This window comes from Leuresthes tenuis, unplaced genomic scaffold (genome assembly GCF_036924035.1).
Source record: "Leuresthes tenuis unplaced genomic scaffold, fLeuTen1.0.hap1 SCAF_9, whole genome shotgun sequence".
NCBI classification, from domain to species: Eukaryota; Metazoa; Chordata; class Actinopteri; order Atheriniformes; family Atherinopsidae; genus Leuresthes; species Leuresthes tenuis.
In genome coordinates, this window is record NW_027325363.1 from 14,697,073 (window position 1) to 14,709,713 (window position 12,641).

Here is a 12,641-nt window from a genome sequence, read left to right on the forward strand (position 1 = left end):
TCAACTGTATATTTTCTGTTCACGGGATTTTGCAGCTTTCTATGGTTGGGTGGTCTCGTGCTGACATGCATAAATGAGGGGCGCACAATACCACCAAGCCTATCATGCACTCCGGTCTCAGGTTTATTGCAGGTTCAGATTCTTAACTTTCCGAAAACGGATTTGTTTGATATGGTGACACTCCCAATGGTATTTGTCAGCGATCAGGGCAGTATGATCTGAGATATGACTAAAGCTTCTGTATTCATAACAACGCAGAATATCTCCCGCACAGCACAGTTGCTTATCTCTCCATGATGCATCAAAACATAGAGCAGATATTATGTCCTCACAGTGGTTACACAAGACATGTCCTTTCCTACCCGTCTCTGTGTAGCACCAGACTTAAATCTGTTTATGTGCCTTTCTGTGACGGCTTTGGCCCTACGGTGCAGTGATTAACGGGACTTTTGGTCCCTCAGAGCCACAGAGAGAAAAGTGCTTTTTGTTTAATCAGAATCTTCTACTTTAGGTTCCCCTGTGTTTTTATACATTGTTCATATTTGGATGAATGCCATTCAGTTAAGCTTGTCTGCATAGTATATATTACTGCTTGTCCCTTTTTATTCATCTGCATGTTGCATGAATCTCAACAATCTTTTGAGAGTTTCTCCTGACGGCTCCTTTTCTGTCATCATTTTGAAGTGGTTTGGGTATGAAGAAATGTGCAGAAGTAGTCAGACACTCTGAAGATAGATAACAGGCGCTGGACATCTCCTTAAAAGAATAGAAAAGGAAGACTCAGGCTATGTAGTTATAGATTAAGAACAGTTCTCCCAGTTCGCCAATGTTTTGTAGTTCTTTTCAGACTCCTTCTTTCCAACCAATTTCTGGCAAATGTTCCCGGTTCAGATTCGAGTCCGACCTGCAGCAATTATGCGTCGCTCCCTCCACTCATTCTCTCTTATTTCCTGCGCACTCAACTGTTTGTATCAAATAAAAGGCAAAAAGTTTAAAAAGCAAGCTAGTTATCGTTTAGTGCTCACATTCTCTTATCCAAACCATTATGAGTTATTAAGCTTTCTGTTTGTTCATTCAGTTTTTCTTCTCCCATGATTGTTTCTCCCTCATGATTTTCTCTTTCCTGTTTTGTGTTTCCTTTCCATGTGTTGGTTTTTGTTTATTCCTGCGTACGTTTGTGCTCTGCTGTGCTGTCTGGTGGGGGCTGTGTTCAGAAGCTCTGGTGGTGCAGAAGAGCAGCAGCAGCAGTGTGCTAGCAGAGGGGAGGCCTGAGTCCTGTGGTAAGATGCTCTTGCTGGAATGGCCGGTGTGACCGCTTTAATACCCTGGTGTGAAATTGCTCATAGATGTATGTTCAAAACAGACAGCAGGTAAATTAGAAACTTGTTTTTCTTTGTTATTCTGAGTGGAGAAAGGTCTGAGTTGAGCACAAAAGTGACACGAGTGTAGCCAAACCAAGTGGCGCCAGGATGTGTTTTCATGACTTTGTAAACCCTTAAAATAATGTCAAAGAAAGATTAATACACCTTTTATTGTGTGTTTCTGTTTCTGACTTACCTGACTATGATCCGGTCTATAAAATGCCAGGAAATGCTTAAGATGGTTCGTTATATTTTCGTTATATGTGCTCAAGTTTTTCTTAATTTTCATTTAAGACAACAAAAGCAGCAAATCCTAACTAACTAAATCTGTAACTGCTGTGCGGAGTACATCTTTTAAAAATGTTTTAAATGTGTTTCAAATAGTTTCATCTTTCAGCACAGCAGCCGAAATTACGCTCTGAGCAATAGATGCCTGATGCATGGGGGCTGGTTAAAAAATTAGAGATTAACAAAATCCTGCTCAACACTTTACTTTTTCCTTGAGACAGATCACAATATTTCTCTAGAGTCTCAATCAAGTGCTCTTTTAAGAACCGTTCAGCTTATAAAGGATGCTTTTACAATCCTACTTGGACTTATATATGCGTAGCGTAAAACTGCACACCCAATTGGTTTAATGACCTGTTTCCAGAAGCGACGTTAACAGGGTCATTATTGGAGTCCTCATCACCCCGGTGGTGTAAGAGTGCTGCCGGAGCTCCTCAGCTGCACCCTCATGCTCCTTACATCACCCGGGGTGCTTTTCCAGTGTTGCTAAGTTAGATTGAGTCGTTCTCTCGGGCACAGACGGATGATAATCCTCTAAGGTGAGATCGCTGACCACATGACTCGTGCCCGACGTCAGATTGAGTGAATTGACAAAACAAATTCTTAAGGCAGCTGTCAGCGTGTCCCAGACAGACGAGCGTTTGACTCGGACGGTTTATGAAGACGGTGCGTAACTTTCTGTCGAGTCCGGTCCTGCGTCAGTTTACAACTAAACAAAGTGGTTGATGTAAAAACCATAATCAAAGATTAAGAAATCCTTTAAGATTTAAGGAAGTTTGTCTGAATTTTGTAGACTTGATCTGAGATAGTGATGCTAAAAGTTCACTGTAAGTAAAAAAAAATAAATAAATAAAAAGGTCATTTTATTCTCTGGAGTACATTTCCTTGTGTTTTAGCAAAGGCTGCTGATTAGACACAAGTTAAACCTTTAAATAATGCATTAGCTCAGCAGGACTTGATCAGCGATCATGTCAGCATTCTGGCTTCTCACAGAAATACCACCTAATGATGCCTAAAGTGTAAAAAAAAAAAAAAGAAAAATCAAATTTAGAGGCAAATTCACACCAGTTTTTCTTTTTTAAAACCATGATGGCTTTTTTTTGCCTCCTTTACACTCATGCCCTCTCACCCCTGCCCTTCCCCCCCGCTCCCTCAGCTCTACCTAAACCTCTCTCTACCCCTCCCCCTAGCCTGCACCTTTTGCCCCCCCCACCCCCCACAATCACACTACACGTATTAACTGTTGTTTCCTCCAATCTCCCTACCCCCCCATCCTACCTAACCCTCACTGATAGACACACAGGGATATACAAGAAGAAAGCAGTTACAGGTTTCCCCCTCTCAGTCTGGGGCACATATCAAATCTGCTGCTTCGAGCTGTTTTGAAAATTCTCGCCATTATTAGAAAATCGGCTCACTTTTTGCGTGGACAAATATCCCGATAAGCTCTTCCGCATCTGCGTGGTTTGCATTCTTGGCGTTATGTATTTGTTTGCTCACGCAGTCTTGTCAGCCCAGTTAGTCACCCAGACATTAGATAAGCACGAAGCCACGGTGACGAAACACCATGTAAAGAACCTGAAAGGTGATGTGCCTTTGGAGCTGCGACACAAAGTGTGTCATATCTGTTTCAAATACCACCTCATATACAGTGTCCATCAAGAAAGTTACCGTCACCGTTTACTCTGAAATATCTCCACAGTACATTTCAAGTTGGTTAATAAAACTTTAATGATGACCGCGAGCACTAGGCCTAGTTTACCTCTCTGGGTGTTTGTTGCAAACATCCCCGAATGACTCTTTGTCTCTTTGTCCTGTGTCTCACTTGTAGGTCTGGTGCAGCGATGTGTAATCATCCAGAAAGATGAAAATGGATTTGGGCTCACTGTCAGTGGTGACAACCCAGTGTTTGTGCAGCTTGTCAAAGAAGGTAAGGTTGAGTCTTAAACGCTAAAAGAAGGAACCACCTCTGGTCTGAGCTCGTACAGCAGAGACGAGTGCCTCTTTTTTCACGCCCCCGACCTTTATCTGTAATGGAAGTTTTCTTGGAATGTGCAGATATTCCTCAGTAACCGTAACTCCGAATTCAGCCGTACGATGATCTCCCGCAGAGAAAGTTATCGACGGCAGAATGTCTTGAAAGTATTCTCATGCTGTCAGCAGCGTCATGGCGCCACGCTTCAGTTAATAACTTAGTTCCGCTCCCCTTCATGTACACTAGGACAAGAATGACGGTCCAGTTGAATGACACTGTCGAGGTTATCACTGTAGTTCGCCTCAACTGTGCGTGTAACTGTGCTGGTGCAAACCAGGAAATTATTGCCAGCCGTAACGTTCGCAGCCTGATGTTTGAGCCTCCACATTTTTTTAACTTAACTCTAATTTAATCAAACGAAAGCAGCTCCCTCAGATTCAACTTTCTCTTCAGCAAATTCCGAACAGAGTCAATTCAACGCAGGCTTTTAACAACAGACTTTGACAGGATGCTTCTGCGGCTTCTAGTATTCTCTGGCTGTCTGTGGAGCACGATGTGGCCCTGCTATCAGGTCACAGAGAGCACCACATGGACTGCACAGTCAAAAAAGAAGAGGAAGGAGCTGATAGAGGACTTTTCTTGCGCTGTCATCAACACTCGGCAGTATCCAACTCTCACTTTGTGCTTTTGCTATTGACTCAACACTAAAAGCAATCTACTCGGTCTCATCTGAATAATTTATACGACTTCTTTCTGTTTGACTTTATTGTAAACTGAGAAACAGATGAAATGTATCTGGAATATCTTGTTGCAGTTTATTTGTTCAGCCAACTTTAATCTAATGTTTTCCTGATAGAGATCACAGCCAGATATCCGGTCGCATATAGACGAGCTTTTCTTGTTATAATACCAACTGATCGGACCGGGTTATGTACGTGGTTGAGTAACATTAGTTTCATTTTTAATTTTTTTTGTTACTGACATAAACCTGGAGAGCGCCAGCTTGTTTGCGGCTTACAAAACCGCTTTATGCTGCTGACTATAGAGGCAGACGTGGCTCTCATAATAACCCGTCTCATGCCTAAATCCCTCTGTTTGGGGTGGAGCTGTGAAACAGGTCATTCTTGTAATATAACCACTGTTAAGGTCTTTGAAAATAGTCACTTTGCCACATCTGGTCCGTCAATACAATCTAGTGTATTCATTGTGCAAAAATGTCAGCTTAACTGTGAAGCCATGTTTTTTTTTTTTTTCCGCTCTCATCCCTTCCCCCCAAAACTCTATTTTGTTTTTCCACTGATTCCTTTTCTTCCCCCGTCTGTTGTATTGCATCAATGGTCTTTTTTTCCTTTGTGTTTGCCAGATGGGGCTGCTATGCGGGCAGGTGTTCAGACAGGAGACAGGATCATCAAGGTATTGTGTTCATTTACTTCCATTTCTTTAACTTCATGGTGTCGCTGTTTTCATGCTGTTCGGATATTGAGGCAGTAGGCTGCCCCCTTCTGGTGACTCTGTATTTCTACGCCTTGTGCAGTGACTTGCAGCACGGTATTGTGATGATCTATGGTGGAGCTTGGCATTGAATAGAGGTTTTTTTGAGCATCCGTATTTGCCATTTTAACCCTCACCGCTGTGCCGTTGTTGTCTTTCAGGTTAACGGAACCCTTGTTACACATTCTAACCACATTGAAGTGGTGAAACTCATCAAATGTGAGTTCCTGTTTGTATTTTACAAAAAGACAAATAAAAAAAATGAAAAGAATAAGATGGGAATGTTTAATTTTCTATCGGCGTTTCATTTCAGCGGGCTCCTATGTGGCCCTCACAGTATTGGGGCGCCCTCCAGGGCTTCCCCAGATCCCTTTGCCCGAAGCAGAGCCCGACCTGCTGGGCGTTAGCATATCATCTCCAAACTCTCCTGCAGCAGAACGCCCATACAGTCATCAAGACCGCCTCTCCTCCTCTCAACCACCACTGGTACGATTTCTCTCTTTGCTGTCCACAAACTCGTCTTCCACGGTCCTCTTCCTACCTCAGAGTCTTGTCATCTCGGGTTACCTTTTCATTCTCCCCTCATTTCTAAATATGCCATCATAGTCTTGGTAGCTTCTCTGTAGCTCATGTAAATATTTGTGTGGTTAAGTGTTTCCTCACTGCACTCGAGTGACACGTGGAATATATGTTTATGAGGTCTGCTGGTATGTTTAGAACAGGCTACACAGGTTTACACGCATTGTTTCTTCTATTTCTATCTCCAGGATGAGAATAACTGCAACCAGAAGGCTGACATCTTGCAAAAGAAGCTCTCAAAAGAGCAGCAGGAGCTTCAGGTTAGCACAACAATGGCTGCTCTTTACAATCTTCTATTGTTATGCGGTTGTCCTTGTAGGGTTTTGGGCAGCTGTTTGCTGCTTTGCACCCACTCATTGCGCAGTTATTTCTATGAAACCTTTTTAGGATGTTACTATATCTATGTTGAAAATCAAAGGATTAAATCTCATCTTGTTTTTATCATGTAGCAGGAGGAGTGTCCACATACTTGATAAATTGCCATTTTCATGCAATAATCTTTCATCGGGCAGTTTTTTTCCTGAATACTTAGCGATTCATACCAGAGTCTAGATAAGACGGACCGTATTGCCTGATTGCACACTGATGCCAAGGACCTACTGCTCCTGTTCTTGTTTTGATTCCTCCTCTCGTGCTGTCCAGGCAATGAAGGAGGAGTACAGCAGGAACCCCTCCCCCAAACTACTGAAAGACATCCAGGAAGCTAAAAAACACATTCCTCAGCTGCAGGGTCAGCTCTTCAAGGCCACCGGGACAACGCAGGTAGGAACTTGCAGATTTAGACCACAGAACAGGAAATTCACAACGACAGATCCACCAGAAACATCCGAGCGATCTTTGCATAATATTGTGTGGAGCGTTCAGAAATCATTCCAGACAAAGATTAATCCTAATCCCATCAGAGGATCAGGCTTTCTCTGTGGGAGGCCACTTTATTGTGTCTGCATGACAGCTTATTTTACATCCCTCCTGTGTCATATGCAGTATGTCAACGTATTAGTAAGCTGCATGCGAATGTCAAAAGAATTACATTTTATGAGATTAAAAATTCTGAAACACTCAAGAATTTCTTTCATTTTTTATTACATGTATCTGGCCAGTTTGTATGGTTAGTTTGTTCTTACCATGTAGAGATATTGGAATGTGTCTCGTTATGGTGATTGTGAGTTATTCCTGTTGTTCACAGTGTTTTTTCCAATAAATCCTGTTTTTGCATGAATCCTCAGGAGGCTGTTTCAGGTGGCGATGCAGATGATGGCAGCATATGTCTGACGGAGCGCACACTTGTCCCAAAAGGAGACAACAGCACAGACCTGTCCTGGAGCAGCACTCCCGTAAGTCATCGCAGTTCAAAAAGATCCAATCTATAAATCCCTTAGGACTTCCCTTACCACGTAAGATTAATCCAGTAAATCAATGCTTGGTTTCAGCTTCTTTAGATGTAGATGGCACCGGTGGATGCATTTATTGACTCTGGATACAAATCAGTTCTGGTTATTTGAGTTGTTCGTTTTGTTTTTTTTGTGATTCCTTTGAGCACTCATATATATTTCATCATGCTTCCAGACATCTCGCATGTTTGGACACGGATCTCTAGACAGCCAGTGTCAAAGAGAGTCCTCTTGGCCCAGCCCAAAGATCACACCTAGGAACAGCATCAACTCCTGCCACTCCCCAGAGACGGAGGATGTCACTGACCTGGTACCTGAGCATGTTGCCTCGTCCTCCTCACTTTCAGAATATTTCATCTTTTCTTCACTCTCTATATCAGTGTTGCTCAGTATTTGCCAAACGTCCTTTGAGTACAAATAAAAGGGGATGTGTGGGATGTTTAAATGAACGAGTCAGAATAACAAATCCTTTTCCACAGGACTCTCTGTCTCCCACCACAGTCAGCAGTCCCTACTGTTCTCGCCTCGTCTCACAAATCATCGGAGCAGAAGACGACTATTTTGATTCAGACCAGGAGCAGGTATTTCTTTTTCTTTTCTTTTTTTTTCCCACAATGCAATGTTTAAAATCCGTCTCTTGTCATTATCCCTTATGCAACCAAACAAAGCTAACTTTTCAGAGAACGCTACACCTGTGAAATGATGAAGTAAACTGTTGTACCGTCTGTGCTTCAGACAAACGGCCAGTGCAACAGCTTTAACAGTATTGAGCAGCTCAAGTCTCGTCCTGCCCACCTCGCAGCCTTTCTGCATCACGTCATCTCACAGTTCGACCCTGCTCCTGCGGTAAGAGCCTCTGTTAACACTTTCTCATATGTTTCCTTGTATATTAATGACCTGTTTCCATGCCTCCTCCTCTGCTGAGTTTATTTATCATTAATCCTTTTATTCTGCTTTCTTTTAGCTGTGCTACCTCTATGCTGACTTCTTTAAGCAAACCAACTCCAAAGAGACCAGACGGGTTTTTATGGACCTCCACACCTTCTTCATGGACCGGGGAGCAGTAAGTCTGTTATTACTGTTTTTTTAAAGTAAAAAACAAGCAAACTACATAGTTAATTTTAAGATACACACACTCCAACATGGATTTGACTTTGACTTGAGTCTAGATTTTTTTTACTAAACACGGAATGAAACAAACAAACAGCATTTTCACAGTTAACATCAGACAATGAGGGACTTTACTCGCTTAGAAAAGCTGGCGTATTTGCTGCTATTTGGCTTTTATACCAATCACAGCTGATGTGGTTGTATTTATTTTGACAATTATTTATCTTACTGGCATTTAGTCGAAGCTGGACTAGTGCATATCTGTCTTTTCCCCCTGATTTTGTTGTGAAAGTATCAAACTATTTCCTTGTTGTTTCAGAATTTAAAAGTTCCCGTTCCTGAGTCTGTTTCTGCTGATCTCGGTAAGTGTTTCATGCAGAGCTCGTACTCCATGTGGTTGTCTCTCCGGTGTTGTTTTGTATCATTCTTGGCTCACTTTAGCTCTCTCGTCACTGTAAGTTAATTACTTATTAGCCATTTAAGTCTTGATGGAAGTGTTACGAGATAAAATACTCTGATGGTTCAGAAAGTATCAGTGGTACTGAGTTTTATTGTGAACATGCCACGGTCCTGTGATACTGGGTGTATAGTGTGAGAGTACGTGTGTGTGTGTGTGTCTCTGCAGACCGGCGGCGGACAGAGCTGATCCCAGAGGAAATACACAGACAACATGTCCAAACACTGCAGGACTCTCTGCTCTTTGAGATTCAGAAAAACCTCGAGGACTTCAGGTAAATGAAGTGATTCTATACTTTTATTTATTGCCGTCAGCTTCTGATAATTGCAGTTTTTGAGGAGTTTTTGGGAATTTTTCTTCATTCTCACATCATGCAAATATTAATTAAGATAGTTTTTTGTTTAGTTGTTTTTCTCTAAAACTGTTTATCACATGTACAGCAACCTTGTCATTTTACTAGACATTTTCTGGTGCATCTGAAAACACGAATATCTGCGTCAGAAGCACATCAGACTGTAGAGGTTACCTCCCAGTCCCCTGATATTAAGAAATTTCAATTTGAGACCTTTTGTGATTATAGTAGCTAATTCTTTACAAGCAACTGTGCTTTCTTTATCCTTTTTAGCTAACCTGTAATGTGCCTAATTCCATTAACTGATACAACCAAATATATGCGTTTATTGACATCAATTCAAATACCTCCACTGTAATAGTTAAGTAGGAAGTCTGTGCTTTGTTCAGGAGAATTTCCAGTTATGAGAAAGCTTCTTGTTTAGGAAACTTCACGTCTCTGTGGACATTCAAGCCTGTTTTCACAGCCTGCAGTGAATGTGTGAAAATGTCTAACGTCTGGACCTGATTCTCCTGATGTTTTCCATGTGGATTGAAAGCATTATCAGACTGATCACCTGATGTGTTGCTACATGCAGGCAGAAGCGCAGTATGGGCCTAACGGTGGCTGAAGTCGAGCTGGCCAGACTGGACCAAGAGAGAGTCAGAGACCGTATCACTCTGGAGCGAGAACGTTCATACGCAGAAAACATCATCACCAAAATAGACGATATCCTGTAAGACCCACGCAGACACTGATGCTCACAATGTTTCTATCTGTTGCAGTGCACTCAGTTTCTTTAATGTGTCGTTTACAGGCTAACTACTCAGACGACAGAGGAGGAGAAATGGTAAGAAAGCTCATATTGTCACATTTGGTTGCTTTATTGAGTCTAAGAGCAATTGTTAAATGCATGAAAGAATCATTTAGAGGTTTAACTTTTGTGATCCAGTCATCTGTAATGACTGTAACCTCGTGGATTGTTATAATTACACCTTTGGACTCTTATATGATTAAAAGTAATATTGTGCTAACTGATTGCTTGTAATTCATTATCCTAAAAGCATAATATTGTTGTTCTACCCAGGAGTACATAACAATGCAGGAATTTGTATAATTAAAACTCTACAAATCAAACACCCAGACATTCTCTTAGAGAAAAGACGTAATTATGCAGTATGTTTATATTAAATAATTCAAAAAGTGTGACTGATTGAAGCAGTCTTGTTTGAAATGCCATATGGTCACAGAGCAGCGCAGATGGTTTGTGTAGAAATTGTATGAGAGCGACTGGTGTGACATATGGTGCAAGTCACTGTATAGATGCTGGTGCTCCTCACTTTTTGAGCACGCCCTTGTTTTGTTTGATATGAATTAAGAAATCGGCCCAACTCAAGTGCTGACACTTTTGTTTTCATTAAGCACTACGATACAGTATGTCATCTACACATACATGAAGCACCTTGGTGTGAGGGTTAAGGAACCTCGCAGTCTGGAGTCCAAACGGGTTCGGATCAGCTTTCTTCCTAAGAAGAAGGTACTCAGATACTTCTTGCATCATGTGTTTTCTTCTTTTCCTTCAACCACCAGTATAACACTTGTTTTTTTTTTTTAATGAACTGCAGAAAAGCAACAAGACAGAAAAAGAAGGAGACGACAAAGTGAAGAAAAGATTCACGAGCATCCTTGCACCGCAGCGTCGGCCCAGTCGCATTGAATCAGCCTCGGGTAAGTGAGGGTGTTTGAAGAAATGAAAATGATAATTGTGCTTTAAAGAGCCTTTGAAAATGTTGACGCCACTCTTGTGTGCTGTGGGTAAAGCCGCGGACAGCCGCCCCCGGCCTCAGAAGCAGCTGTCTCAGCCTGCGTTGGGGACAAATGAGCACATGGAAGCCGGTCGTCTGAGAGGCAGCCAATCCAGCGAAGGCTCTGAGCTCACCAACTCCACGCCTGTCAACACCTCGTCTCTGAGCAGCGCCATCTACAGCTCTGACGCTAACCGCGACGCTGATGTTGGTGAGCCACAAAAATGAATAGCTGAAATAAGGAAAAAGGCGAGGATTTCTCGGCCTGTTCCCTTCGTACGAGGGGAGCTGGTGAACGCTCACTTTTACGGGAATCGTTGCAACACAGGAAAAGGGGAGCGACGTTAGAAGAGATGGTCTGTGTACCAACCAATGAACGGATTTTAGAAGAACGACATGCAGCTGCATACAGAATACAGCTTATTATGTTTTTTTGTCTTTTTCTTTTTCTTTTTGCAGTTGCAATTGTAGCAGTTTACGTTTTGGGTTCACAACGTCATTATATCTGAGCTAAGCAATAAGATGCGTGTACGCTCCGTACAAAGCAAACCAGTCACAGCTGTGCTTTGCTGTGGTGTTTACTCACACGTCTGATAACTCTGATAAGGATTCACGGGTGCTGCTTAAAGCAGGATCTGCTGATACCGATCACAGGCTCCGTTTTATGCCCTTTAGTTGTCATATAGCATCGTTTCCTGATTTTGAAAGTCACAACAACACACAGCATATTTAATGATGAATTCAGGCAGTAATTATATGATTTAACATGCGGGGATGATGGACACCAGCAACGTGTGCGTCAGAACAGCTCGGAGCTGAACAGATGCAGTTTCATTGTGGTTTAGAGCAAAAATAGTTATTAGAATAAGAGTTAAATGTGTTGAGCGCATAAAGAGACGAACAAACAGAAAGAGAGAAAGAGAGAGAGGTAATTCTAAGCCCAATAAAAGCTTTTTTCTGTGGGCTATTTTTTTTTTTTATTTGCTTCTTTGTTTTGGTTCATTTTTTTGTTCTGCAGTCATAAAAACTAGATTTTTTTTTAATAACACACATTATTCCTCCTCTGCCTTTTGAAATGAATGTGTCTGAGGATCTATTGAACATAGTTTGTAGCAGCATTACAAAATGTTTATTCTCTAGCCTCTTTGGCTCAGACAAACCTATTTTCTATCACTGTGACAAGCTTTTAATGTAATTATTTATCTGAATAGACCGATATGTTGGACAATAACCAGTGTGGATCACTGATCACATGTTGTCACTGAGAACAGCCCCCACCATGAATTATTTTTCCTGAACTCATCCAATTCTGAGTATGTGCTTTGGCCTGTAACGAGCTTCACGAGATGAGGTCATGCATCTCCTTCTCCCTTTTTTTTTTTCTTTTTTCTTAAATATCTCATTGGCTCTTCAGGTCTTTCTTTTTAGAGACCACTGATCAAATTATTTAGGACAAATATTGGCCGATAATCACGGGTCCCACTTAAGGGAGAACTGCTGTGAGCAACGTAGAATAAATGGCTTCAGCATAGATTCTGCATCAGTTTGACTTTCAGGGATGGATGAATTAAGCTATACTTGTCTTTCAGGTGGAACTCCAATGTCAGCTCCCTCCAGGCTGAGTGACGGTCTTCAGTCTGACCCTCTGGATGGCTTTTCATACCCTGCTCCACACTTGGACCTTTTTAGCCTGGACCAACTACAAGAGGATGACAGAGAAAGCGACAGGTGCATTTACAGTCCTGGGTTTGTAAACTGAAATGAAGATAATCGTATTTTGAATCATTCATTTCACTGTTAATGTTTTTATAGAGCTCACGAGGGAACACCAAAGGCTATGAGAAGGTGAGTTG

The 12,641-nt window shown here is 41.8% G+C and overlaps 1 protein-coding gene across 4 annotated transcripts in view; it reads left to right on the forward strand.

The window, feature by feature from the left end:
• The window catches only part of arhgef12a (Rho guanine nucleotide exchange factor (GEF) 12a), a 37,953-nt gene that overhangs the window by 17,550 nt on the left and 7,762 nt on the right, over positions 1–12,641 (forward strand). The window contains exons 4-24 of one of the 4 annotated variants that reach the window (XM_072392484.1): positions 1,215–1,280; positions 3,481–3,579; positions 4,988–5,037; positions 5,277–5,334; positions 5,429–5,619; positions 5,895–5,954; positions 6,337–6,456; positions 6,921–7,028; positions 7,261–7,395; positions 7,565–7,666; positions 7,821–7,931; positions 8,050–8,148; positions 8,515–8,557; positions 8,821–8,926; positions 9,582–9,719; positions 9,801–9,833; positions 10,406–10,520; positions 10,609–10,711; positions 10,805–10,999; positions 12,378–12,516; positions 12,601–12,633. In XM_072392484.1, coding sequence (XP_072248585.1) covers positions 1,215–1,280; positions 3,481–3,579; positions 4,988–5,037; positions 5,277–5,334; positions 5,429–5,619; positions 5,895–5,954; positions 6,337–6,456; positions 6,921–7,028; positions 7,261–7,395; positions 7,565–7,666; positions 7,821–7,931; positions 8,050–8,148; positions 8,515–8,557; positions 8,821–8,926; positions 9,582–9,719; positions 9,801–9,833; positions 10,406–10,520; positions 10,609–10,711; positions 10,805–10,999; positions 12,378–12,516; positions 12,601–12,633 — 2,104 coding nt within the window. Of the gene's footprint in view, positions 1–1,214; positions 1,281–3,480; positions 3,580–4,987; positions 5,038–5,276; positions 5,335–5,428; positions 5,620–5,882; positions 5,955–6,336; positions 6,457–6,920; positions 7,029–7,260; positions 7,396–7,564; positions 7,667–7,820; positions 7,932–8,049; positions 8,149–8,514; positions 8,558–8,820; positions 8,927–9,581; positions 9,720–9,800; positions 9,834–10,405; positions 10,521–10,608; positions 10,712–10,804; positions 11,000–12,377; positions 12,517–12,600; positions 12,634–12,641 lie in introns of all 4 variants that reach the window. The other 3 variants (XM_072392485.1, XM_072392486.1, XM_072392487.1) reach the window with 3 other exon arrangements.